Consider the following 27,209-nt stretch of genomic DNA (forward strand, 5'->3'; position numbering starts at 1 on the left):
TGTGTATAGGGAGCTGTGGGCCCATCATGCTGTGTATGTGGGAGTTGAGGGGGGCACCATGCTGTGTATAAAGAGCTGTGGGGCCCATCATGCTGTGTGTGGGGAGCTGTGGGCCCATCATGCTGTGTATGTGGGAGTTGTGGGGGGCATCATGCTGTGTATAAGGAGCTGTGGGGCCCATCATGCTGTGTATAGGCAGCTGTGGGCCCATCATGCTGTATACAGGGAGCTGTGGGCCCATGATGCTGTGTATAGGTAGCTGTGGGGTCCATCATGCTGTGTATAGGGAGCTGTGGGCCCATGATGCTGTGTATAGGGAGCTGTGGGCCCATCATGCTGTGTATATGGAAGTTGTGGGGGGCATCATGCTGTGTATAGGGAGCTGTGGGCCCATCATGCTGTGTATGTGGAAGTTGTGGGGGGCATCATGCTGTGTATAGGGAGCTGTGGGGCCCATCATGCTGTGTATAGGGAGCTGTGGGCCCATCATGCTGTGTATGTGGGAGTTGTGGGGAGCATCATGCTGTGTATAGGGAGCTGTGGACCCATCATGCTGTGTATGTGGGAGCTGTGGTGGGCATCATGCTGTGTAGAGGGGAACTATATATGGGAGAACTTGGGATATTATTAAATAAGTGGGCATTTAAGAAGCATAATTGTTATAGTGCACTCAGGGTATTGTCAGCTGGGCACACTGGAGGCATTATTACTTACTAGGGGGCAAAATGTAGACACTGTTTTCTAAGGCATTTGTAAACGGACATTAATATTTTCTAGGGTGCAATTTTACTATCCAAAGGGCACAAAGGAGGCATATCACTTTGTAAGAGGCACAGTGGTGGGTATTATTATGTAGGGTACTAAGATGATCAGTAATAGGGACACATACGGCAGCAGCGGCCCAGTGTTGGGGTATCAACAGGATGATGAGTTTGTGCAGGTTGGGAATAGATGGGGATGGGGCTGAAAATGTGAGAAGTCAATGTGTCTTTGTTATAATCTCTGCAGACGAGTCCTGGCTGGAGAAGTTGTCATGTCGGTCTGGGCCAGATGGATAAGACGGGAAAAGTAAACGACTACATCAGAAATAACATCAGCTGTAAGATACTATGTATAACTGTACTGTAATCTCTATATATTCTGCAGCACTGGTATCTACCATTATATGATCATCATATGGAGGTAATATCAGTGTTGGTCTTTGTACAGAACTTTTCAGTAACAGCACAGTCACCTGCTGAGGTTACACCATAACTATTATTAGGGTGCGCCACCGTAGTTGTACACACAGTCAGAGGCGTATCTAGGGTGGGGGGGCAGCCTAATACAGCGGTCCGATGTGTCTCAGCCAATGGACCCGGACCGGGATTCGGCAGTTCTGTGAGCCCGGGTGTCAAGCTGACACCCAACTCACAGAACGTGCAGCTGCCGGCTCCCAGTGTTCAATTGTACTCGCGAGTACAATTGAAGCTCTGACTGGCTGCTGGGTCAGAGCAACTCCAGCAGTGTGATCCGGTCATGTGATCTCGCTGCTGAAATCACTCACCGGCGCAGCAGCTGCAGAGGTGCACATTGGTGGAAAGTTCTCCACACTGGAGCTGAAGACACCGAAGATGTAATGGAGGGGAAGATTTATGGTATGGCTGGGTGCTGATTTATGTTAATGCTGGGGGGGTGATTTACTATGGGAGGTGAGTTATGGTATGACTGAGGGGTGATTTACTATGGGGGGTGATTTATTGTCTGGCTGGGGGGAGATTTAGTGCAGGGGGACATTTATTGTATGGCTACAGGGTGATTTACTATAGGGGTGATTTATAGTATTGCTGGGGGGTGATTTACTATGGGGGTGATTTATTATTGTATAGCTGGGGGGAGATTTAGTCTGGGGGGAGATTTATTGTCTGGCTGGGGGGAGATTTAGTGCAAGGGGACATTTATTGTATGGCTAGAGGGTGATTTACTATGGGGGTGATTTATTGTATGGCTGGGGGGAGATTTAGTGTGGGAGAGATTTATTGTATGGCTGGGGGGAGATTTAGTGTGGGGAGAGGGGTGGGAGAGATTTTCTGTGTGGGTGATTGGTGCGGACACAGAATGGGGAGAATGGGAGAGTACACAATATGGGGAGCGAAGGGGGGAATGTATGTGGACACAGTATGGGGAGCGAGGGTGATGTGATGTGTGCAGACACAGTATGGAGAATTGTGGGGGATGTGTGAGGGTAAATATATGAGGAGACAGTATGGTTAGCAGGGGGATGTGAGAGAAGACAGGAGGAAGAAAGGGGGAAATAATGTGGGGAGAAAAGTGCGAGTGGGCACACAATAGAGACTGAATAGTGTTGGGGTGTAGTATGGGGGGACGGTGTAAGGGCACAGCCCGGACGGGACAGTAAGCCAAGGAGGTGGAGTGTGATGAGGGGGCACAGTATAGAGAATGAGCCCTATAGGGGGGACACAATGTGAGAGGACAGTGTGAAGAGGCGGCCCAGTAAGGTAAGGAGAGGAAAGTGTGGGGGTGATATTTTGTGCAGGGAATATAGAGAGGGGCAATTATTTATTCAGGGGATCAGCGTAGGGCAGATATTTTTATTCAGGAGCATTATAATAACACTGCTATCTTTAAGGGCATCCTGTGGGATGAGCTGCAGAAGACCGGAGAAGATGGAAGGCTGCAGAGTCGAGCTGTGGATGAGAAAAGTTATTATGGCGTCTGGACAAAATGAAGAAGAAAAGAAAGAGAACGAGTCCAGAGACAACGTCATCTATCAGGTACCTGGATGTAAATGTTTTTTTGTGATACTGACCAATGCTCATATTTTTATTTATTTTAGGAGCATTAAAGGGGTTGTCCAAGTTTGTGATGAGTCTGCAGTCATTCTCTGTGACTGCCGACTTCTGACTTCTCACAGTGCACACTGCACGCTGTCAGGATTCTCTGGTGCAAACTATTTGTATACTTGCGGTCACATGCTGACTAGACATGCATGGACTCACTCAATGACAATGAATTGAGCGAGGCAGGACAAGTCTAGTTAGAATGTGGCCAGAAGTATACGAATCACATGCTTGTGCAAGGCAGAATCCTAAAAGTGTTTGTAAACAAAAAAGGATATAGACGTTCATTCCAATATAATGTATTAATATCCTTCAGACAAAATGAGGAAACCCAACTACACTAATCTATTTCTCATTCCTCATTCTACATTAATAATTTAAATAAGGAGATCAAAGTACTCAGTAAATCTGCTATTTCAAATTTTTATTTATGTTATCACAAGACATACAAACACCCCATAAAATCATGTCAAAAGCCCCTAAGACATAGAAAGCCCCAATAAAATTGAGGCAGTGTGGTCAAAAGATATCACTGTAAGCACAAAAAATAAATACAGTTCAGAAAATAAGGATGTAAGACTATATCAGTAAAGTTCCAAACCTCTTAGTTTCGTGGGATATGCCCCATGTCCCTGCCATTAGATTATCACAAAACATGTGTAAATAGACTACATACCCATATATATAAGCCATAAAAATATCATATGACATGTACAAAAAAGTACAAATTCTCATATTTTGAGGGATATATTCTCATATGGGATTATCATATAACATATATAGACAAAGTACAGGTCCCCATAATTTGAGGGAAATATCCTCCTGTATAAGTCATTAGATTATCGTGTAACACATGTAAGTAAAGTATAAATCCTCATAGTTTGAGGGATATCTCCCATATACAAGCCAGTAGAATAATCACAGTAGTTACATCAGTTACAGCTTACATATGGAACACATAAGATAGTACATAAAACCGGGTGCATATCACCAATCATAAGGATCATATCAGAATCCTTATCAGCAATCAAGTGATATCAGCATTATAGTACCCCCAAGGCAGGCATAATACAAACCAATGCCAGAGTGTTGTAAGACCACACTGCCTCGTACCCCAACGCGCGTTCCGCGTGCTGCTTCGTCGGGGGGTACAGAGGCAGTGCCACACCTGATATATTTATATAAAAAAAGGAGTGAAGCACACCTGTTATTCCCTCTGTGTATTAGGGCGCACGCATGCCGTCCAGGGCGCGTCGCCATCACTCGGCCGGCGTCCAGGAAGTCGAAATGCGCATGCGCGCATATCGGTTCCTGATAGGACGCCAGTTGAGGGAGGCGAGGCCGCCATGACGCGTCATGCGCGCGCACCACATCGGGTCCGTGCACACTCCATATTAAGTCTGGGCAAAGTTGCCCTCAAACCCTATCCATACATAAACAATACAATTTGGTAATACATAGTAGATGCATCTTTAAGTCCATCACGATGACGTTATCTTTCCACTTGATGATTCACATTTTAACCCATCCTGCATTTTTAAAGAAAATAGAAAAGTAATAATATACATTCCAGATGAGCAGAAAGAAAATAATAATAATAAATGCAGAGTTCTACATCAGAATGGTATCTACAATGAAATAATTATAGAATTCTCCTGATATTATTATATAGAATGTACATATCATCACAAATAATTATAAAAATATTGTTGTAAAATTGTATTAAAGTAAAAAATCATCTTGATGAAATATAAAGTATCAATATACATATCTAAGTAGATAATAATTATATTTCATGAATGGTCGACATCCCTATAATAACCATATTGTATGCATAAAGATAAATGATCACAGTGATCAAAGTGACATATCAAGATAGGGAATATAGATAACCAGGAGTAGCAACATAAAAGGTACAGTGTAGTGGGACAAGGCATAACCGCAACAGTGCCATCATATTCCATCCCATTATAAAAGGTCACACCAGAAATGGCGCAAAGCTCACTGAATCATTTAGGCCCTTCGGTTTAATTGTATCAAGGATAGTGATCCATTTTGCTTCAGTTTTATGTAACAGATTTTTAGCATCTCCGCCCCTTGCTCCCAATCGGATCTGGTCAATTGCTCGAAAACGTAAAAGGCGCCAATTGCAGTTATGCAGTTCGCGAAAGTGCTTAGGGATGTTTTTGAGTTTGGCTATTTGCTCCGGGTCTATAATTTTCGCCGCATTTTTTATGTCTCTCAAGTGTTCCAAGACTCTCACACGGAACTCTCTTGATGTTAACCCAACGTAGATTAACTTACATGGGCAAATCGCCCAATAGATAACGTCAGTAGAGCGGAACGTTAGCCACTTGAAGATTTTAAAGTTACGAGTATTTTGGGAGTCGTGGAAGGAGAATGCTCTATCTACCTGGGAACAAGCACTGCATGCGCCACATGGGAAACAACCCCATTTAGGTTTTACATGACCAAAATTGAGAATCCTAAAAGTGTGCAGGCATGCGCTGTGAGAATTCAGAAGCCTGAAGACACATAGAGAGACTGCAGACTTTCATCTCAAACCTGAACGAGTCCTTTAATTATAAAATGAAGCTCTGTAGCATGCCGATCCTAACTGTGTAATATCCTTACTGTCAGGATTCAGCTCTGCTTGCAGGTTCCAGCAGTCATCACATGACCCCTTCACTCATATGCGATTTTCATACTTACGGTCACGTGACAATGAGCTTCTCTTCCTGTTTCTCTCAGTTTTTCACTGAACATTCAGAGAATTAGGGAGAGCAGCTCGTCGACACATGACGAAGGCCACAGTCCCACTATCAGTATTTTGTCAGTATTCGGTCAGTATTTATTCTCAGGAGTGGGAGCCAAAACCAGAAGTGGATGATAAATGCAGAATTGGTGACTTGTTTCTATTATACGTTTTCTCTGATTGTTCCTCACCAGGTTTTGGCTCCCACTCTTGAGAAAAAATACTGACCAAATGTTACACGCACGCCGCTAGTTTCAGATAGGGGCGAGACGGGTTTCATGAATTCTTTGGAATCCTGGGGGAACTGTTACTCAGGGCGACCATAGGCTGCAGCTTCTCTCAGGCACTCGATAGATTCAGTCGCTGACCAGACACATCTGACAAGAGTCTTTTTCAACAGTTTAACAGTGGAATTTAATCTCAAGCACAGCCAGCGCAATTCAGGGATATTACAGCAACAATCTTCATTACAGTACAGTCTGAGTTTCTTGATCACCTGCTCCAGTAACAATACAGTAGTTTCTTCACAAGGCACAGTATTACAGTCTCTTCAGTAGCATAATTCAGCATAGATTAGATCTCTTAGCAGCACAACAGGCTTTTCCTTCACAAGGACTCAATACTACACATAATTCTTTATCCTGCATGGAGATGGAGGGGGGGGGGTTTGATGAGGGAGACGATCCCTGTGACACAATTCCTTACAGTCCTTATCTTCCTGCCCGATAATACTGTTAGCTCAGGGAGTCTATCTGACCTGTGTTTAGCTTCCTTCCCGACCTGAATTCTGTCCCCTTGTCTTCTGTGAGATACAGCTCACACACCACCTTTCTCTATGGCTCCAGCCAGAACAGTAAACAACTTCCCCACAATTCCCCCTGCTAAAACACTCCCTGTCTCCTGTGACTGTGTTAACCCCTCTAGTTGCGGGATGCTTTTAAAGCAACAGCACTACTTCTGCATGGCACACAAATGCTAACCAAATACTGATAGTGGGGCCGTGGCCTAAGTGTGCAAATCTCATATGTGCTGGGAGGCGGTGGGGGGAGGGGGCGCCAAACTCAATTCTTGCACCGGGTGCCAGAAAGCCTAGCTACACCTCTGCACACAGTTATCTGGTTAGGGCCCCACTCAGATGTTTCACCCAACACTGGAGCCGAACCCCTAGCTACGAATGACGCTGAGCATTATTTAAAGGTTTTAGAACATATGCTCCTATCCAGACAATGTCTATTTCAGGGAAGACCTTGCATATTTCACCCACTGGTGGACACAGACAGAAAAGGGCCCCTATGCAGGTACAATATATGGGCCCTTTCCAGCCCAAGAGCTCCTAAAAATGCAAAATTGCACCTGCTTTGAAGGTAGAAATGGGCCCCCTTAACTCTTGCACCAATGATACAGCCACCCCTGAACCAGCCTCCCGAAGTCCAGGCCTTTCACCAATTGAAAACATTTGGCGCATTATAAAACGAAAAATCCAGCAAAGAAGGTTCTGGACTAAGGAACAGCTAGAATTCTACATCAGACAAGAATAGGTCGACTCGACATTCCTCTCCCAAAATTCCAGCCATTGTCTTCTCACTTCCCAGACATTTATAGACTATTGTAAAAAAAGAGGGGATGCTACACAATGGTGGACATGGCCCTGTGACTGCCATCAATTTCTAAATCAGTTATTTTTTTAATCTAGAATGGAAAAATGTCCGTTTCCCTGATCTATGTTCTGCTGTGAATAAAACATGGCGATAAGAGGTTTCCAAATCATTGCATTCTTGTTTTCTTTACATTTTGCACAGTGACTTAACTTTTTTTGGAATAGGGGTTGTAATTATAGTTTGCCCTTTGACCCTTTAGTTTTTTCTTTTTGCTGAAATCAGGCACAAAATGTTTAGAATTAAAATGTATGCATTGTTATAATATTCTTATTTTGTTTTATTATGAGTTTTGGAATATGTTTTTTTCTATGCCCGTTTTTGTAGCTTTTCAATTGGACAGTGCCTTGTTAGGTGCTGATTGCATCAGGATTTGCTTCAAAGACGGGACTTGCGCTTTTTGTGCACGAGGAATTTTTCAATACCTCTTCAGGCCGTGTTCACATGATGTGTTCATTATGAGTTTATTTTCCTAAAATTTTAAAAAAGTAAAATAAATGTGTTTTCACCATATTTTTAGGAGACATTTGGTAAAGACGGCCTTAGGAATAAAAAATGAAACTCAAGAAGCTCCTTATAGGAACAGCAAATTAGATTTACCATAGAAATAAATAGGAAGAGTTTTCCAAGCAGTTTTTAACCCTTTTACAATCTTGGATGTATAGGTAGGTCCAAGGTCGTTTCCCTCCCTTTGGTGCGGGCTCTGGCCCTGAGCCTGCATCTTTCCCGGGACATGACAGCTGATCTGTACAGCTGTCATGTGCCCCTAACAGCCGTGGGTGGAATTGCAATTCACCTGCTGCCGTTAACATGTTAAATGCTGCTGTCAAACACGGACAGCGGCATTTAACATGACCGCACCAGAAGCGCGTCATAAGAGCCGCCCTTCGGCGCCCATGTCACATGATCGCGGCCGCCAATGGGTTGGCATGGCATGGATCTACAGGAGACCCCTGTGGTTGTCATAGACGATCTGCTATAAGCACCGCCCAGCGGTCGGCTCTCATAGCAGATAAGCATTTCTGCTACACACAGCAAGGCTGAAGCCCTGCTATGTGTTGCATAGGTGATCAGGTGATCGCAGCTTCTAGTCTCCCATGGAGACTATTGAAGCATGTGAAAAATAAAAAAAAAAGTTTTTAAAAATATGTCAAAATATAAAAAAAATAAAAGTTCAAATCACCCCACTTTCGCCCCATTAAAAATAAAATTAAACAAAAAAATACAAGTTTGTAATCGCTGCGTTCAGAATCGCCCGATCTATCAATATATATAAGGAATTAATCCGATTAGTAAATGGCGTAATGAGAAAAAAACGAAACGCCAGAATTACGTTTTTTTGGTCGCAATAGAATGTAATAGCGGGCGATCAAAACATCGCATCTATCCCAAAATGGTACCAATAAAAATGTCAGCTCGGCTCGCAAAAAATAAACCCTCACCCGGCCCCAGATCCTGAAAAATGGAGACGCTACGGGTCTCGGAAAATGCCACCATTTTTTTTTTTAAACAAACGTTATATTTTTTTTTCAACACTTAAATAAAAAAAGAACCTATAGATGTTTGGTATTTGTAAACTCATAATGGTCAGTTTTAGTATTTAGTGAACATGGTAAAAAAAAAAAAACAATTGTGGAATTGCACTTATTTTTGCAAATTCACTGAATTTTTTTCCGTTTTCCAGTACACAATATGGTAAAATCAATGGTGTTGTTCAGAAATACAACTCGTCCCGCAAAAAATAAGCCCTCACATGGCCATATTGACGGAAAAATTAAAAAGTTATGGCCCTAGGAAGAAGTGGAGCATAAAACAAAAACGCAAAAAATGGAAAAACCCAAGGTGATAAAGGGGTTAAGGAGTTTTTTTTTTTTTTAACAAATCTGATTCAAAATCCTTCTAAAAAACCACATAGAAAACTGTTCTGATTCATTTCTATTAGAAATACACTTTACTGTTTATATGAGGAATTTTTTTTAGATTTTTTTCTTAAGACGTCTTCAGAAATGCCTGCTGGGAAAAAAAAAGTGTATGACACTTCTTTGAAGTGGATCCTGATGGAATCTGCTCCAAACTACACACTGTCCAACAAAAAGGCTGCAAAAAAATGGAAAAATATCTTCTAAAACTTCTTCATGAAAAGAAAAACTCAAAAAATTCTTCCAAAATTTTTTTTCTGAAATAGTCTTCACTTCAAAAACTTTTATTGGATTAGTCCTCCTTAAAAACTCATGTGTATGGGCAGCCTACAAGGCTATGTTTGCACAAAGAAAGAAATAAGCCTTTATGGCCAAATTTAAACCTCCGCTCCTTGAGGGTCTGCTGATTTCAACTACACTAATCAATGGGGTCCAACAGTTGAACCCTGGACGATCAGATCATTGTTATCAATATGGAAAGCTGTGCAGTGACGACAGCAGTAGAACTGTGGTATTGTAACACAGGTACTTTAGATGCAGTGACACAGAAACACAGAGCAGCCAGTACAGGGTTAATAAACAAGGAGTATTTACTGTAACAGGGTCAATCTCCACGCAGGGAGTAACAGGGGAAATATGGGGATAACGAGGGGAGTAGCCGGTAACAGACTATAAACGACAATTCACAGTTTGGCTAGATGTAGCAGTGTCGACACGGTTGTAATCGGCAGTTTTACACTTAGCTGACTCTTGTTCCCAACAAGGCAGATGCCAGCTGATGCTGGTGTTATTTTCTTCTGGCTTCCCCGCCTAAACAATGCTCCGTCTTCTGGCGGCAGCAGGCAGCCTCCGGTTTGACCCGCTGAGCCCCTAGTCCATAACACTGCACCTCACTTGCTCGGCTCCACGTCTTCTGGCGGCAGCGGGCGGTCTCCGGTTTAACCCGCTGAGCCCCTAGTCCATAACACTGCTCCTCACTTGCTCGGCTCCACGGACCCTGCGTCTCTTCTCCCTCTAGTCAGGCTTGACTCCCACTGTCAACTGCCTGCTTTCTCGCACAAAACTCCTTTTTCTCCCTCTTCCTAGACACGCTTCCAGCTCCCCGGTCACCTGGCCCCTGAGCTCTCGCTCTGGACACGCCCCCAGCTTCCCGGTCACCTGAGTCCTGTGCTCGCAGTCTGTCTTCCCCCTGCAACCAGAGGCACGGCCCCGGCAGTTCCGGATCCCTTGTTCTGAAAGTACTTACACCCTGGTCTTCCCCCTTACAGTATTACATATCCCATAAGTGGCCCTCCAGAGAGGGAGTTATCCCCTTCATGACATGGCAACTTTTTTCCTCCCCTTCTTACAAGAGACATAACATTTTTATTTTGCCATCAGGGTAGCCTTATGAGGGCTTATTTTTTTGCTGGATGAGTTGTACTTTTGAATGACACCAATTCATTCTACCACATAGTGAAAAAAATTCTAAGTGCGTTGAAATTGCAAAAAAAAAAGTCCAATTTCACAATTGTTTTTTGGGGTATTTTAGTTATCATGTTGACTATATAGTAAAACTGACCTGTCATTATGATTCTCCAGGTCATTACGAGTTTGCAGATACCAAACATGTATAGGATCTTTTTTATTTAAGTGGTGAAAAAAATTTGGAAATTTGTAAGGAGAAAAAATTTGCCTCTGTCGCCATTTTTCGGGACCCAGAATGTTTTCATTTTTTGGGATATGGGGCTGTGTGATGGCTTATTTTTTGCTCCTAAGTTTTTACTGATACCATTTTGGGGTAAACATGATATTTTGATTGCCTCTTATTGAATTTTATTGCAATCTTGCGTTAGGCAAAAAAAACTTAGTTTTGGCATTTTCATTTTTTTTCTTGTTACTATATTTTCCGATTGGAATACTTTATTTTATATTTTGATAGATCGGACTTTTTGCGAACACAGCACCGCGTCCCCCGCATCATACTTTCAACTCTTTCGGCATCCTGGATGATACAGTTGCAAACAAAGATGGGAAAGGGGGCCGACACTACCTCTCTCATCATTATCCCTCTGCGTCTGAGCTCTGTGACGTCACTACAACGTGCAGAGACTGGAGCAGCAGGGAATGGGAAGAGGTGAGTATTTATTTTATTTATTTTTTATGTATGGAGCACAATACGGGGCCTATTATACAGCATTGGACACTATGTGGGGCCCATTATACTGTATGGAGCACTATTTGGGGTCCATTATACTGTTTGGAGCACTATATGGGGCCCGTTATATTGTATGGTGCACTATATTGGGCCCATTATACTGTATGGAGCATTATATGAGGCCCATTATACTGTATGGAGCACTATATTGGGCCCATTATACTGTATGGAGCACTGTATGTGGCCATGTGGCCCATTATACTGTATGGAGCTCTATATGGGGCTCATGATACTGTTTGGAGCACTATATGGGGCCCATAATACAGTATGGAGCACTATATGTGGCCCATTATAGTGTATGGAGCACTGTATGGGGCTCATAATACTGTATGGAGCACTATATATGGCCCATTATACTGTATGGAGCACTATATTTGGCCCATAAACCTGTATTGAGCAGTATATGGGACCCATAATACTGTATGGAGCACTATATATGGATCATAATACTGTATGGAGCACTATATGTGGCCCGTTATACTGTATGGAGCACTATATGTGGCCCATTATACTGTATGGAGCACTATATGTGGCCCATAAACCTGTATGGGGCACTATGTGGGGCCAATTATACTGTATGGAGCACTATATGGGGCCCATTATACTGTTTGGAGGACTATGTGGTGCCCATAATACTGTATGAAGGACTATGTGGGGCCCATTATTCTGTATGGAGGACTATGTGATGTCCATTATTCTGTATAGAGGACTATGTGGGGCCATTATACTGTATGGAGGACTATGTGGAGCCATTATTCTGTATGGAGGATTATGTGATGTCCATTATTCTGTATAGAGGACTATGTGGGGCCATTATACTATATGGAGGACTATGTGGGGCCATTATTCTGTATGGAGGACTATGTGGGGCCGATTATTCTGTATGGAGGACTATGTGGGGCCCATTATTCTGTATGGAGGACTATGTGGGGCCCATTATTCTGTATGGAGGATTATGTGGGGCCCATTATACTGTATGGAGCACTATGTGGGACCTTTATTCTGTATGGTGGACTATGTGGGGCTCATTATTCTGTATGGAGGACTATGTGGGGCCCATTATACTGTATGGAGGGCTATGTGGGGCCCATTATACTGTATGGAGGACTATGTGGGGCCCATTATACTGTATGAAGGACTATATGGGGCCCATTATACTGTATGGAGGACTATATGGGGCACATTATACAGTATGGAGGACTATATGGGGCACATTATACTGTATGGAGGACTATATGGGGCACATTATACAGTATGGATGACTATATGGGGCACATTATACAATATGGAGTATGTGGGGCCCAAATAGAACTTCAGCTATGGGGCTCCATGAACACTCCTGACTCAACTCTGCTACATCACTGGGCTCAGATGCAATACCATAGCAAATCTCCTGACCTGCTAACCTCTGCTACATCTTTGGGCTTTGCTATTTCATCACAGTGATGAGGAGACCAACAATAAAGACGTTATATAACTCAGATATGAAAATGAGTGAGGGCCCTGCTCGCAAGCTTACAATCTATGAGGAAGTAGGGGAGACACGAAAGGTAAATGATAAAATGTGCTTATATTGTACGATACAGTCATACTATACTAAATAGGGTGTGCACATAATGCTGCATCAACCAATCACCAGCCAGTATGTGTACAGTACAAACATAGAGGGCTATTAAGTGCATGGAGGCTGTGATCAGATGCTACGACGGTCATTTTGTAGAAATTTTTGTTTGGTCCAAACGGGGATAGTTAGATAAGTGAGGTGAGGTGATAGGCCAGTCTAAAGAAATGCGTTTTTAGGCCACGCTTAAAACTGTGGGTATTAGAAATTAATTGAATTGCCCTGGGTAGCGCATTCCAAAGTATTGGTGCAGCATGTCAGAAGTCTTAGAGACGGTAGTGGGAGGTTCGGATTATTGAGTATTTTAGTATTAAGTCATTAGTGGAATGGAGGGCAACGGTAGGGTGGAAGACTGAGACGAGGGAGGAGAGGTAGGGCAGTGCTGAACCATGGAGCGCTTTGTGGGTAAGAGTGATACGTTTATATTGAACTCTGTAGCAGATGGGCCACCAGTGCAACGACTGGCACAGTGTAGACACATCGGTGTAGCGGTTGGAAAGGAATATGATCCAAATGATCTGTCTGTCTTTCTAAGAAATAAAAATAACTGGAGGCAGCATTCTTCAAGAATTAGGCAAAAAGGGTGGTTTATTAATCCATAGTGGCGAAGTTTCGGTTCTGAAGTGTGAACCTTACTCATGCTTGCATGACCACTTTTCAGCATGTAATTTATATAGTCCTGTATATGTGAGGACTCAGGTAAGTCTGTAATGAATGGGTAGTCACTTGCTTAAACACCACCTATAGCTTTCACATGACTCGTCATTGACTCCTAGGTAAGCCTTATTAAAGATGATGTGTCCTTAAGAACTCCACAGTCACAGTGTTGATTCAGCTGACATGGAATAGTCCCTGGGTGAGGCCATAGAAATGTCACTGCGGTGCAAACACGTCAGATTACACACTGGAACCGATCTGGAAAACCTCCCCCGTGCTCCCAAATCTCAGAGCGCAAATTAAATTACTACGTGAACAATTAGACATCTACTGTGAGGAAGCACAAGAAATCTCTTGGTGAAGCGGCAGGACTGAAGCGTGTGACTATGTCAGCTCCACATAGTGCGGTCCTTGCATATATTTTCTTTGCTATTTTTTTTTTTTTCATGATTTTTACAAAATTGCGGTAAAACACTCTGAAAAAAGCAACAAAATCAGCAACATGACCACAACATGTGAGTAAACCCTAAGGTAATGTTCACACTGTCTTTTTAGGAGTCTTTTGGAGCAGATCTGTTCAAAAATACAGCTGAAAAATCTCCCAAAAAAAGCTTGAAAGACTCTTTTTATTCATTTCTGTTGAAAAACGACTTGCTCTGCACATGTTCGGGCTTTTCATAGATTTTTATCAGCTTCAGACTTCCAAAAATGCCAGGTGGTTAAAAGAAAATTTTCAGGTGTTTTCTGCTATGAAGCCGCTCCATACTTTATGGTAAGGCTCAATAGAAAGGCTACAAAAATGCCACATCTGGGCATCTTGTTGAGCATTTTGTCAGCGGTTTTAGGTGTCTTCCCTCAAAAAAACACTTGCATTTTAGTCACTTCTTAACGGGAATCTGTCAGCACGATCCACAGTTCATATAGTCATGTTGCTCAGTAAAGATGTCATCCACATCTTTACTGGTGCAATCTGTTGCTCTCTGACTGAAAAATTGGGGAATACATGGAGGCTGATGCTTTGGAAGTGCTTTGACACACCCAGAGCACTTAAGTCTCATTTGCATATGAATTCAAACAGTTATTTTTTTTTAGTCAGGGAGTAACAGATTACATCAGTTAGGCTACGGCCCCACTATCAGTATTTGGTCAGTATTTTTCCTCAGTATTTGTAAGCCAAAAACAGGTGAGGAACAATCAGAGAAAAGGTATAATAGAAACACGTCACCAATTCTTCATTTTTGACCCACTCCTGGTTTTGGCTCACAAATACTGAGGAAAAATCTAATGCTGATTGTTCCTCTAATATCAGAATTAGGACAGTTTCATACATTTATGTTTCCTTTTCTACAGCCTAAGGCCACGTGCACACGTTCAGTATTTGGTCAGTTTTTTTACCTCAGTATTTGTAAGCCAAAACCAGGAGTGGGTGATAAATACAGAAGTGGTGACGTGTTTCTATTATTGTTTCACTCCTGGTTTTGGTTTACAAAAACTGAGGTAAAAAACCCACCAAAACTCACGTGGCCTTACAGGATAGGAAGAGAGCCACAACATGTGATGCACATGGCACACCGCGACAAATCGTAACCACTCCCCTGGCCAGACCCCAAACCGCACCCATTTACCATTTCTTTCTACCCCAGCAGGAGGAGATGTCAGTGAGGGACATTCAACAGATACCTAAGACTGCAGGGCATAGACCCAAATCCGGGACGGTCCCGCAGGATACGGGACAGTTGTGAGCTACAGTAGATTATAGGCATACATGAGGGTGCTGAATTCGGTCAGGAGACTTGCGGTCAGTCCATGGATCGCTGTCCATACAAACTGACCTTATAGATAATTACAACATTTCTATAAATGCACCACAAAGTGTAGGGGTCCACATAGGTCACAGGGGTCATAAATAAAGTGCAGGACTGGGGACACTTTCCCTTTGCCTTCCTTATCAATGATGGTTTCCTGGTAGCAGAGGTGCAGCCCTGACAAGAGTGCCCATACTATCCTGGAATCTCCCCTCATATTGCTCCTTGTACACCCCAAGATAGAATTCTCCATTCTGGGGGACCTCAATTCCTAAATCCAGATGCAATTTTCTGCTATCGGCCCACCCCATGTCTAGTATAAAGTCATCGGCAAGTTTTATTTTTGCAATAAAAATGACATGAATGTTCTGCAGCTTCCCCTTGTGATCACAGTGTGCTGGGTATAATTACAGGCTCTCGCTATATTTGCTTTCAGGGAGGAGACACAATAGTCTTCCAAGTTTTCTTAATGATTAGTAATTGCAGATTCCACACTCGCTTTGTCCCCTCCTGTCGGTGACTTCCCCTTTAAATCACCTGTCATTAGCCTCAAATCCCTTGTCTGCCGGATATATATCCTGTGAGACCTTCATGCACCTAGCAACAACCCACACTCCGTGGTTCTCAAATTTCTGTGCTAGACAAGTTTTTCGCTTGGTCAAAGTCACCAAGATGAGAAATCTCTGCTGGGATCCTAAAAATCTGCCTGGCAGAAATCTATGCACACTCCAGATCACTGTATCTTCCATGTTAGTTATCATTACGGGACATATTAAGGGAGGAAAAACACATTGAGAACAATATTTTAAAAAGAATTAAAAAAAAAAAAAAAAAAACTTTACGGTAGAATTTCATATATATATATATATATATATATATATATATATATTTTTTTTTTTTAATTTGTATTTATTTTTATTATTTATTTTATTTATTTATTTTTTATTATTTTTAATTTACTAAAATAAAATGATAAAAGATGAGCCTTCTCTTCCCTCAGGACTTTGTAGTGATGTGATCTGAGCTGCAGGGAAGTATAGCCATCACCCCACTAATCTGCTGAATCCAAGACACCATATTAGTGCCTATAATAAGCTATTTTACAGCTGCTGATTGGGACTTTTTTAGAGGTTACATTTATATCCAAAGGATCAGCACAAGGGAGTGTTCACACATTGTGTTTTTGCAGCTTTTTTTTCCAGCACCAGCAAAATTAATGCAATTTCTCAAACTCATGCACAAGCTGCTTATCAGCTGTCATGTGCCTCCACCCACAGCTGTCAACAAGTTAAATGCCGCTGTCAATCTTTGACAGCGGCATTTAACATGCGCTGGGCGGAAGCGTGTCATAAGACATGCCCATCCGCGCCCGTCACGTGATCGCAGGGTACCAATGGGTTGTCATGACAGCCGGAGGTCTGCAGAAGACCCTCGTGCCTGTCATTGTAAATCTCCTATGAACGCTAGCCCGTGGTTGGCGTTCATAGAAGATGGTGATTTCAGCTATACATAGCAGCACTGAAGCCCTGCTATGTGTAGCACAAGTGATCTGATGATCGCAACTTCAAGTCCTATTGAAGCAAGTAAAAAGTAGAAAAAAAAAAGTTTTAAAAAATATAAAAAAATATAAAAGTTCAAATCATCCTTCTTTTGCCCCATTCAAAAGAAAACATTTAAAAAAAATCAAATATACACATATTTGGTATCACCGAGTTCAGAATCACCACGATTCATCAATATATAAAATGAATTAATCTGATCGGCAAACGACGTAACGAGAAAAAAAGTTGAAACGCCACAATTAAGTTTGTTTGGCTGCCGCAACATTTTAATGAAATTCAATAACAGGCGATCAAAACAATGTATCTACCCCATAATGGTATCAATAGAAACTTCAGGTCGGCGCACAAAAATAAGTCCTCACCCAGCCCCAGATCACGAAAAATGGAGGCGCTACGGGTCTCGGAAAATAGTGACTTTTTTCTTCTTACAAACTTTGGATTTTTTTTCACTACTTAAATAAAAAAGAACCTATAGATGTTTGGTATCTACGAACTCGTAATGATCTGGAGAATAATATTGTCAGGTCAGTTTTAGCATTTAGTGAACATGGTAAATTAAAAAAACAATTGTGGAATTGCACTTGTTTTGTAATTTCACTGCATTTGAAATTTTGGTGTCATTCAAAAGTACAACAAACAAGCCTTCACACGGCCATATTGGCGGGAAAATAAAAAAGTTATGGCTCTGAGAAGAAGGGGAGAAAAAAACAAAAGCCCAAAAATGGTAAATCGCAAGGTGAAGAAGGAGTTAATATCAATCAATAAGCTCCGGATATCATTGCATCCGAGACAAAAGCGGGACTCATCGCTGACGAGGACAGACCTCCATTACAGCCTCCATTGCTGTTTGAATCTGCACCATGATAACCTTTGAGAGCGGTGACGTGAGGTCAATGGACACCTGTAGCTGAACATCTGGCTCCTACCCCAATGTTGTGCAAAAGCCTTCTGATGGTGTTGGGGGGCATAGTGTACAGTAGTTAGACACCTCTAGTCTTCATTCCATGTTCACTTTCGTTTCCATTTTTTCATCATTTGCAAATCGTTAAAGGGAATCCGTCAGCAGGTTTTCACTATGTAATCTGAGAGCAGCATAATGTAGGCGCAGAGACCCTGAATGCAGGGATGTGTCACTTACTGGGCTGTGTTTTGCTGTTTAAATATAATTCTGTGATTTCCATAATTCCAAATCTTTTCCTTCTTGGTGCAGCAAGTTCAATGTTGAGGAGTGTATATATCTTATTCTCGATGATTAAAGGTGTTTTCCAGGCTGACCGCACAACCTGAACTCTCATAGAGCGCCAGTATCTCAGTTACCCATCTTGCTGCTGTTTTGCAAATAAAACTCTATTTCTTCCCATTATTTAATCAGCGCCGCAGTGATGATATTACCCCGGTATACCACCGAACGTGCTTCTCCAGAAAAGCCATTTCTGCAATAGTGTAAATGACGCGCCCCCTGGGACATATTCCTTTTTGAGGGGAATACCCGGCACCGGATCAGATGGGGGGTTGTAGTCTCCGAGCGGCTGTGACCCGGCCCGTGCCCAGGGCGTCAAGCTCAGTGTTATGTGGCAGTCCTACAGATGTTATTAAGAGTTCTTTTGTGTCGACTACGCCACCCGTTGTGATGCGGTCACTGTGGCCGCCGCTGCAGCAGGGTCCGCTGAGGCTGATGGTGGGTGCGCAGCTTGGTGAGATAACCCCCAACGGGAGGGGTATAGCCTCAGGGGGGACAGGTGCAGAGGATGGGGGTTGTGGTGGTGCAGTGCAGACGGCAATGAAGACAGAGTCGGGTTGTGCAGTTAAGGGTGTTTACTTACTGCAGATGTTGTACTGGTCACTCCAGCTTCGAGTGACCACCCGAGCCGTGCTGCGTCCACCAGGTCCTGGATCCAGCCAACCCCCAAACAAGTCCGGAGCGTGGCCCTGAGCTCTCCTTCTGTCCCGTTCTCTGGCCGTCCCCACCAGTGATCCACCTAGGTCCAGCTCCCTCGGGCCTTCTGTTGGGACACCCTTGGCCCTGGGTTCCCTGACCCTTCATGTGGTGTGCCTTCGGGGTGGATGTGATGGGTGACCGTGGCAAACGCTGCCCACGGTCTCCGGTCTCTGGCTAGGGTGTGTTTTCTGCCCCCACCAGCTTGGGATCCGGTACCCTGTGCCGACTCTTCACCCGGGGATTTAAGTTGGGATCTTGGAGTCCTTTTCTGCTGTTTCCCCCTCTGGGTCTCTCTTTCTCTTCTCCTCTCTCACTCTGGGTCTTTCTTCTCCTCTGCTCGCTGACTTGTTCTCTGCATCTGACCCTGTTCTTAGTTGGTGCCCACCTTATATACACCCTCTATGTGTGAGCTCAGGTGACCAGCACCCAATGAGCTCCTAACTTTACCCAGGCTGCTCCCCCTATCTGCCCCTACACTACTTGGGATGTACCACCCCCCTCCCACTCCAGCCAGGAACAGACTCGGTCGTACCTGCACATTTCTAAGTGGGAGTACCGTCGGTCTGCTCCTCGGAAATGGGATGTGTGTAGTGCATGCAGCCTACCGAGCTCAGTTCCACTCTCCATCCTTGCCCGGGAGTGGAATATCACACCTCTGGGTTGAGGTGCAATACCCCTGTAGCAGCCGAATCCTCAGGGTGCTACATTCCCCCCTGGTAAATCACAGCACGTCCTCGGGCTGTAAGACATAACACCAAAACATACAAATTTTTTGCATAAACATATAAAACATATAAAACATTATATATATATATATCAATATAAAACATTCTCGTCGCCTCTGGCTCCTCCTCCGGTCACTGTGCAACGTGTGACCGGGTAAAGTGCGACAGTCTCTCTGGAAAACTGGTTTTCCTATAAAACCGGTAGGGGGCGCTTTAGGACGCGCAACTATATACAAGGATATGGCCGCTCTCAGTCCTCGGCCAGGTATTAGGGAGGAATGACCGCTCTCAGTCCTCGGTCAGTGGGATTAAGGGAAATACGGGTAACAGTTCACACATGCTGGTCCCAACGGGGACTATATTAGCAACAGCAACAGTTTCAGTTTCAGTTTCAGTTCACGGTTTCAGTTCACGGTGCCCCGACGGGCAACTATATACAGCTTCTGCTTCGCTGTCCTTAGCGACGGCGTCCTCCTGCTCTTGCTTTATGGTTACCTTTGGCTTCAGACCCGTCCGGGTCCTCTTGCTCTTCCTCCTCACACCGCAGCTCTTCCTCCGTCAGGCGATGCACATGGAGGGCGTAGGGACCTTTGGCACACTTGTGCCGGGTGAAGGTGACCTCGTCCCCGATGTAAAGGTCACGACCTCTGTGTCCCTCCGGTAGGTGGGACTCAACGTCTCTCCTGGTTACGAAGACGTCGCCTAGGGTGTGGTGGTCTCGGATGAAGCCCCACCCATGCTGCAGGTTAAACTTTATCACAGTCCCGGTGGTGCGGGGACTATGCGCTGCACGGGGGTCTCTCCTGGCCCGGCTCTTCTGCTCCGCGCTCTTTACTTGAGCTAGCTGTTCCCGGACCCGCCTCTCTCTCCGCTCCCTCTCGAAGTCCTCGAGCTGTTGGCGGCAGCACTCAGCACGCTCCGCTGCAGCTGCCCGAGTCTCTTGAGTGAACCCCATAAGATCTTCTCCGGTGGGGTCCCACTCAAACTGTGCTTCCGCTAGCGGGGGCGAGATCCTCTTTACGGGCTTTGGAGCCGGGATCAGGGGCTCATCCAGGGGTCTCCCTCTCCGGAGTCGGGGATGGTGAAACTCCGGTGGCCATATAAATGGCTGCCCATCCGGGCACGTATGCTGGGCGTACAGGTCCTCTCCCAGATGCGGCACTCTTGGTCTTATGGGCGCGGTGGTGGTGGCGCCCGGGTTGCCCGGGCCTTGCGGCCAGGCCTGGGGTATCTGGAAGGTAAAGGGCACCGTAAGGACGGCGGCGCCCTGGGCTACTTGGCCCTGCGACCAGGCCGGGGGCTCCGCGGAGGTAGGGGGCGCTGTTGGTATTGCGGCGCCCGGGGGTACTAGGCCTTGCGACCAGGCTGGTGGTACTTCCTGCTTGGTCACGCTCGGGGTCGAGGCGTGTGACGTCACAGGGGTCGCGGCTCCCGTTTGAGGCCTAGTCTGCGGCGGTGACGTTGCAGCGACGGGCACGGCAGGATAGACTTCGGGCTCTGCGACGGGGAGCTGGGGCAGGTACGCGGTTTCCCGGTCTGGGGTATAGACGTCCCCTTTACCTGCCTCCACTCGTTCGGCTCCCTTCTCGGCGCCGTCTCCGGCCTTCAGTCCTCCCGCGCCATCCTCAGAGGCGGTCTGTCTCCTCGTCTCGGGTGGCGTGCTCCGCTGACAGGTCTCGGTCTGCTGGGCCATCTCACGGCTCCACTCCGCCAACGTCTCTCGCTGCACCCGGGCCATCCTCCTTGCGAGGCCCTCCAGAGCGGTCTGTGCACACTCCCGGTCTCGGGGGAGCTGTGCTAGGACCTCCACTAGGCCTAGTGGGGTCGTTGTTTCCAGCAGGCTCCTGACCAACGGGTCGGTGCTGCTCTGCTCTCCTACAGTCGTCTCCAGCAGGCTCCTGGCCAGCGGGCCGGTGCTGCTCTGCTTTCTCGCCATCTCCGGGTAAGCTCCTCCGATACTCTTCTCCAGGCTTCTTGCCTCCGGGTGCGCTCGCTCTAGCCTGCTCCAGGCGGCACCCATCTTTGTTCTCTCCTTTCGTCTCCTCCCACCTCGAGGGCGGTCCCGGGGCCACTTGGTGACTGTCAGCTCCAGGGGCTGTTCTTTCACGCTGACAGACACCTCTAGCATCACAGTCTCTGTTGGTGGGGGCGGTTTCCACTTTTGGCGCCATTTTCGGTCCTGGCCCACGATGGGGGGTGGCCTCTCGCCACCCTCTGGCACGCCCATAATGGCGTCCGCTCTTCCAAGGCGGGAAACCTTTGGAAATGGCGGGAATCGCTTCCCAGTGGCGGGAAACTCTGCAGATGGCGGGAAAACGCGGTTAATGGCGGACAACCGGCTGGAATCGACTGGTGATGGGGTCCGATGGCGGGGACCCTCCGGAACCGGCAGGAGACTTCTTTTTGAGGTAAACTCATTCTTTTCTTCAGGCACGCAGTACCCGGTTGTTGCGGGCACGTAATCCTGCCGACTACGCCAAAGTTGACGCGCCCCCTGGGCCATATTCTTTAGGGGGAATATCCGGAGCCGGATCAGATGGGAGTTGTAGTCTTCCGAGTGGCTGTGACCCGGTCCGTGCCCAGGGTGTCAAACTCAGTTGTATGTGGCAGTCCTACAGATGTTATTAAGAGTTCTTTTGTGTCGACTACGCCACCCGTTGTGATGCGGTCACTGTGGCCGCCGCTGCAGCAGGGTCCGCTGAGGCTGATGGTGGGTGCGCAGCTTGGTGAGATAACCCCCAACGGGAGGGGTATAGCCTCAGGGGGGACAGGTGCAGAGGATGGGGGTTGTGGTGGTGCAGTGCAGACGGCAATGAAGACAGAGTCGGGTTGTGCAGTTAAGGGTGTTTACTTACTGCAGATGTTGTACTGGTCACTCCAGCTTCGAGTGACCACCCGAGCCGTGCTGCGTCCACCAGGTCCTGGATCCAGCCAACCCCCAAACAAGTCCGGAGCGTGGCCCTGAGCTCTCCTTCTGTCCCGTTCTCTGGCCGTCCCCACCAGTGATCCACCTAGGTCCAGCTCCCTCGGGCCTTCTGTTGGGACACCCTTGGCCCTGGGTTCCCTGACCCTTCATGTGGTGTGCCTTCGGGGTGGATGTGATGGGTGACCGTGGCAAACGCTGCCCACGGTCTCCGGTCTCTGGCTAGGGTGTGTTTTCTGCCCCCACCAGCTTGGGATCCGGTACCCTGTGCCGACTCTTCACCCGGGGATTTAAGTTGGGATCTTGGAGTCCTTTTCTGCTGTTTCCCCCTCTGGGTCTCTCTTTCTCTTCTCCTCTCTCACTCTGGGTCTTTCTTCTCCTCTGCTCGCTGACTTGTTCTCTGCATCTGACCCTGTTCTTAGTTGGTGCCCACCTTATATACACCCTCTATGTGTGAGCTCACGTGACCAGCACCCAATGAGCTCCTAACTTTACCCAGGCTGCTCCCCCTATCTGCCCCTACACTACTTGGGATGTACCACCCCCCTCCCACTCCAGCCAGGAACAGACTCGGTCGTACCTGCACATTTCTAAGTGGGAGTACCGTCGGTCTGCTCCTCGGAAATGGGATGTGTGTAGTGCATGCAGCCTACCGAGCTCAGTTCCACTCTCCATCCTTGCCCGGGAGTGGAATATCACACCTCTGGGTTGAGGTGCAATACCCCTGTAGCAGCCGAATCCTCAGGGTGCTACATAAACATGGTAATTATAAGGCATCAAAGTGAGAACACCATGTTATGGAGAAAGCCGAGTGTCCCCAAAGGTATTCATCTGTGATGTGACGGCGTCCCACGGGCACTGCTACCTTTTATGACAAAGCACAGATGCCAGGTCATCCCATTATCATCTGTTCAATGCCGCTGCTTGTATTCACTTATGTGTGAGAAATAATAATGATGTGAGTATTTTTAACATGAAAGTCTCAGAAATTCACACAATCGTTTTGCAGACTTTGCATGGAAACTTACGCAGACGAGAACTGGAGGTTTTATCCACAGCAATCAATCAGACAGATATTAAGCACCAAAGGGGGGTTGATGTGATGTGGATTGGCTGCAGATGTGCCGTAGCGTTCAACTCTTGAAGTTGCTTAACCAAATCCTTGTTTGAAAAAGGCTTTAGTTAATCCGAAACGCATCATGTCAGGGGCGGACATATCATTGGTGCAACTTGTGGAGCCGCACAGGGAGCCAAGAGGTAAGGGGGCCCATTTCTACCTCCAAAGCAGCTGCAATTTTGCATGTATCGTGCTCTGGAGATTCTATGGAATAAACCCTAAAATAATTGCAACATACGAGGTCTTTTCATATTTTTACATGTGGGATGCCATCCCTTTGACACAAGCACCGCTACTTCTCTGAGTGTGGACTGGAAACATATGTGGATTCGATAGATAATGTGATAAACAGACAATCTGCAAATCACATTATCTATAAATGACGTTTTCCGAACTTCAAAAAATCACTTTAAAGTTATTAGGTGTCTCCCTTCCAAGTTACAGCTTCCTCTGTCTCTAGATTAGAGGCAAAGAAGTCAGGAGGCTTACAGGAACTAGGACGGGTCTTTGACTCCTTGCTCCTGCTCTCCTGTCTGACAAACTCCATACAGCCATAACAGAGAGCAGTCTTTTAGTAAGGTGCAAGCAAGTCATTGGACAATGGAAGGATCAATGCATGTTGGGAAGGCAAAGGAAGTTCCAGCACCTACAGTGCTTGAAGAATACATAAAGGACAGCTATGATTTAAGAGCTTACTGTATACTACTTTATTATAGCATTCAACGCTCACATGATAAGCACCCAATATACAAATAGACCCCCACCAATTGCTCAAAAGATCCCTGAGAAGTGCTCAGCTTGGGAGACAGAAGCTCACAGCTCCTGCCTGGCTGCACGCAAAGTCTATGCTTTCCAATGAATCTGTTGTACTCCTGTCTCCCAAGGATATCATAATTCCAGTAAGTAGAGACTGTCAGGCGATTGGTCAGCGTCGGAAGAAGAAGAACAGGAAAGATTTGGGTAGGAAAATATGGCTTCTTTATTTTTTTTTATACCCAACTTAGCATTTTGTAACAAAAATGATACAACTGCCCAGACAACCCTTTTAACTTTACGTCTATGCAGAGGATAGAAACAGACCTTCACATATATAAAATAATGGTGTTTAAGGGGTGATTCATGTTGAAGCATGTAGCGCCGGCATCCCTGCCCTCTGGTAGGCAGGGACGCTGTTCCCCTCACCCCTCTGCTCCGAGCCCGGCGTCCTCCTCCCGCTCTGCTGGCAGCGCGCGCTCCTTCCCGGCCACTGTGCTTAGGGCGCGCGCGCTCCCTCCCTCTTAAAGGGGCCGCGCGCGCCGTCCTAAGGAGTCCCCGGCCAATGGCCGGAGGACTTCACCATATATAAGGCACCTCCTCCAAAATGGAGGTGCCCGAGCAATGTTGTTGCACTGTTCACTACTCTGCTTCAGCCCTCAGGTCCCGTTGCCAGTTACCTGCCAGTTACCTGCCAGAATCCTGCCAGTTTGCTGTCTGTTTCCTGCCTGACATTCCTCCTACCTGCTTGCTAGCCTGAGGTCCGACGGTCTGCCTTCCTACTCCTGTCAGTCTGTCTATGGACCAGCTTGCCCGCTCACCTGGGAGCGCACATCTGCTACCTGCCTGCTAGCCTACCTGGAGGCTCCGCCGTCACGTGCTGTGACCACCTGCCATTCCAGAGACTCCTGCCCGCTCACCTGGGAGCGCTCATCTGCTGCCTGTCTGTTGGCCTACCTGGAGGCTCCGCCGTCACGTGCTGTGACCACCTGCCATTCCAGAGACTCCTGCCCGCTCACCTGGGAGCGCTCATCTGCTGCCTGTCTGTTGGCCTACCTGGAGGCTCCGCCGTCACATGCTGTGACCACCCGTTTATCCAGAGACTCTCGCTTGCTCACCTGGGAGCACACATCTACCATCCGCCTGCTAGCCTACCTGGAGGCTCAGCCATCACAGGTCGTACCTACCCTTTACCCAGAGACTGCCCCGGTCACTTGCCGTGACCTCCTGCCCGTTCATCCAGAGACTGCCCCGGTCACTTGCCGTGTCCTCCTGCCCGTTCATCCAGAGACTACCCCGGTCACTTGCTGTGACCTCCAGCCCGTTCACCCAGAGACTGTCCCGGTCACCTGCTGTGACTGCCTGCCCGTCTTCCCTGGTCGCCACCCGCTCCCTTACAAGGACCGCCCCCTTGTATAGTAGCTCAGAGGTTCCGCCTCCCAGACCCGTTACAAAGCATTTACTGAAAGCCATGTTTTTGTAATTTTTTTTTGGGGGGTGCTGCTATTTTGCCACAACTCTGTAGAAATTAATAAATTTTATACCGTCATTGAAAATAAAACTGCAAAAAAATTTAAAGATGTGATGTAATACTGAATTTTGTTTACTTGGGTTTAGTCTAACTCTGCAATTCCCATAGAGACTCCTAAGGGTTCAGTAATGAACCTCTAAATATAAGCATACTGGGCTTCCCCAAAAAACAGAGCAGCCCATTAAAGGGGTTGTCCACTGCTAGGACAACTCTTTCTTAAATACTTTATGCCACAGTGTAAAATAAAAGTAACAGCTTCTTATCTACCGATCAAGTGATGTCAGTGCTGGGTCTCCCAGGGCTCGCGTGACATTATTATGCTACACAAACCCTGCAGCCCATCATCAGTCACTAGTGGGCTGCTTTGCTCACACTTCCCTCAGCCTTCCGGAGGAAGTGTGAGAGCTCCAGCCCATTAGCGATCGTTGATTGTCTGCAGGGCTCATTGATTGACAGTAGCATTTAAGTGGTTAAGCTGCACTGATTGGAGCAGATCCGATTTTGTTGGAGATCTTGAGCTTCAAGTGACACCACCGGAGTACGGATGTGTCTGATGTCTACATGGTAGGACCCTCATCTGACATTGTTCATGGTTTTCTATATGATTTACAAGTAACACAGATACTGAGCCACATTAAAAAAAAAGTTTATTTTGTTCACAGATATGTTTGCATCACAATAATGTATAAAAATTAAGCTGGTTAATTGGTAAATTTGGGGAAATGTAGTGACACCCAATATGGGTTAGTAAAGGCACAATCCCAATAGAAGGTGAGGAAGATTGTGCAATGCAAGGAGCGCACAAGAACAGATCAATGGCTCCAAGTCACGGATACAGCAATTGGCAAATGAAAGCAAACACAATGCAGAAGTCAGCGGTGATTGTGATGCCTGAAAGAGAGGAAAAATATGGTGATGAGGAGTCCCATGGTGAGAAATGGGGCATTTTTACATTGCACCACATGTGCTTTGTCTTGGATGATTGTAGCATTTACTATTAGAGATAAGGCTGTGTTCACACTTAACGTATATACTGCAAATCTAACTGTCCAAGCAGACTGGATGTCATTTCATGAAAGCGCCTGCCCGCTGTGCGATTAAAGGGACGCTGTTGGACTGTACGTTTTTAGTGTGTTTTTTCTTTATAGACTTAATAGGGAGACTGAAAAAAAAATGCAGTTGCGTTTTAAAGTGAAGAATCAAAGATTTT

General features: G+C 46.0%; 1 protein-coding gene and 1 long non-coding RNA gene across 3 annotated transcripts in view; one reads left to right on the forward strand and one right to left on the reverse strand.

Moving 5' to 3' along the window:
• The first annotated feature begins 1,504 nt into the window (after positions 1 to 1,504).
• On the forward strand, positions 1,505 to 26,027 carry LOC141160921 (uncharacterized). Of its 2 annotated transcripts, none has more exons than XR_012250574.1 (3): positions 1,505 to 1,637; positions 2,630 to 2,774; positions 25,125 to 26,027. It is a non-coding gene; the product is annotated as an uncharacterized lncRNA (long non-coding RNA). The 2 variants fall into 2 exon arrangements; XR_012250575.1 differs by lacking the exon at positions 25,125 to 26,027 and adding an exon at positions 24,600 to 24,675.
• A 798-nt stretch (positions 26,028 to 26,825) lies between these two features.
• OTOA (otoancorin) overlaps positions 26,826 to 27,209 on the reverse strand; it is a 98,123-nt gene continuing 97,739 nt past the window's right edge. The window contains exon 30 of the mRNA XM_073646145.1: positions 26,826 to 26,890. Coding sequence (XP_073502246.1) covers positions 26,826 to 26,890 — 65 coding nt within the window. The remainder of the gene's footprint in view (positions 26,891 to 27,209) is intronic.

This window comes from Phyllobates terribilis, unplaced genomic scaffold, assembly GCF_046119375.1.
Source record: "Phyllobates terribilis strain yellow unplaced genomic scaffold, ASM4611937v1 Scaffold_9__5_contigs__length_417890890, whole genome shotgun sequence".
NCBI lineage: Eukaryota > Metazoa > Chordata > Amphibia > Anura > Dendrobatidae > Phyllobates > Phyllobates terribilis.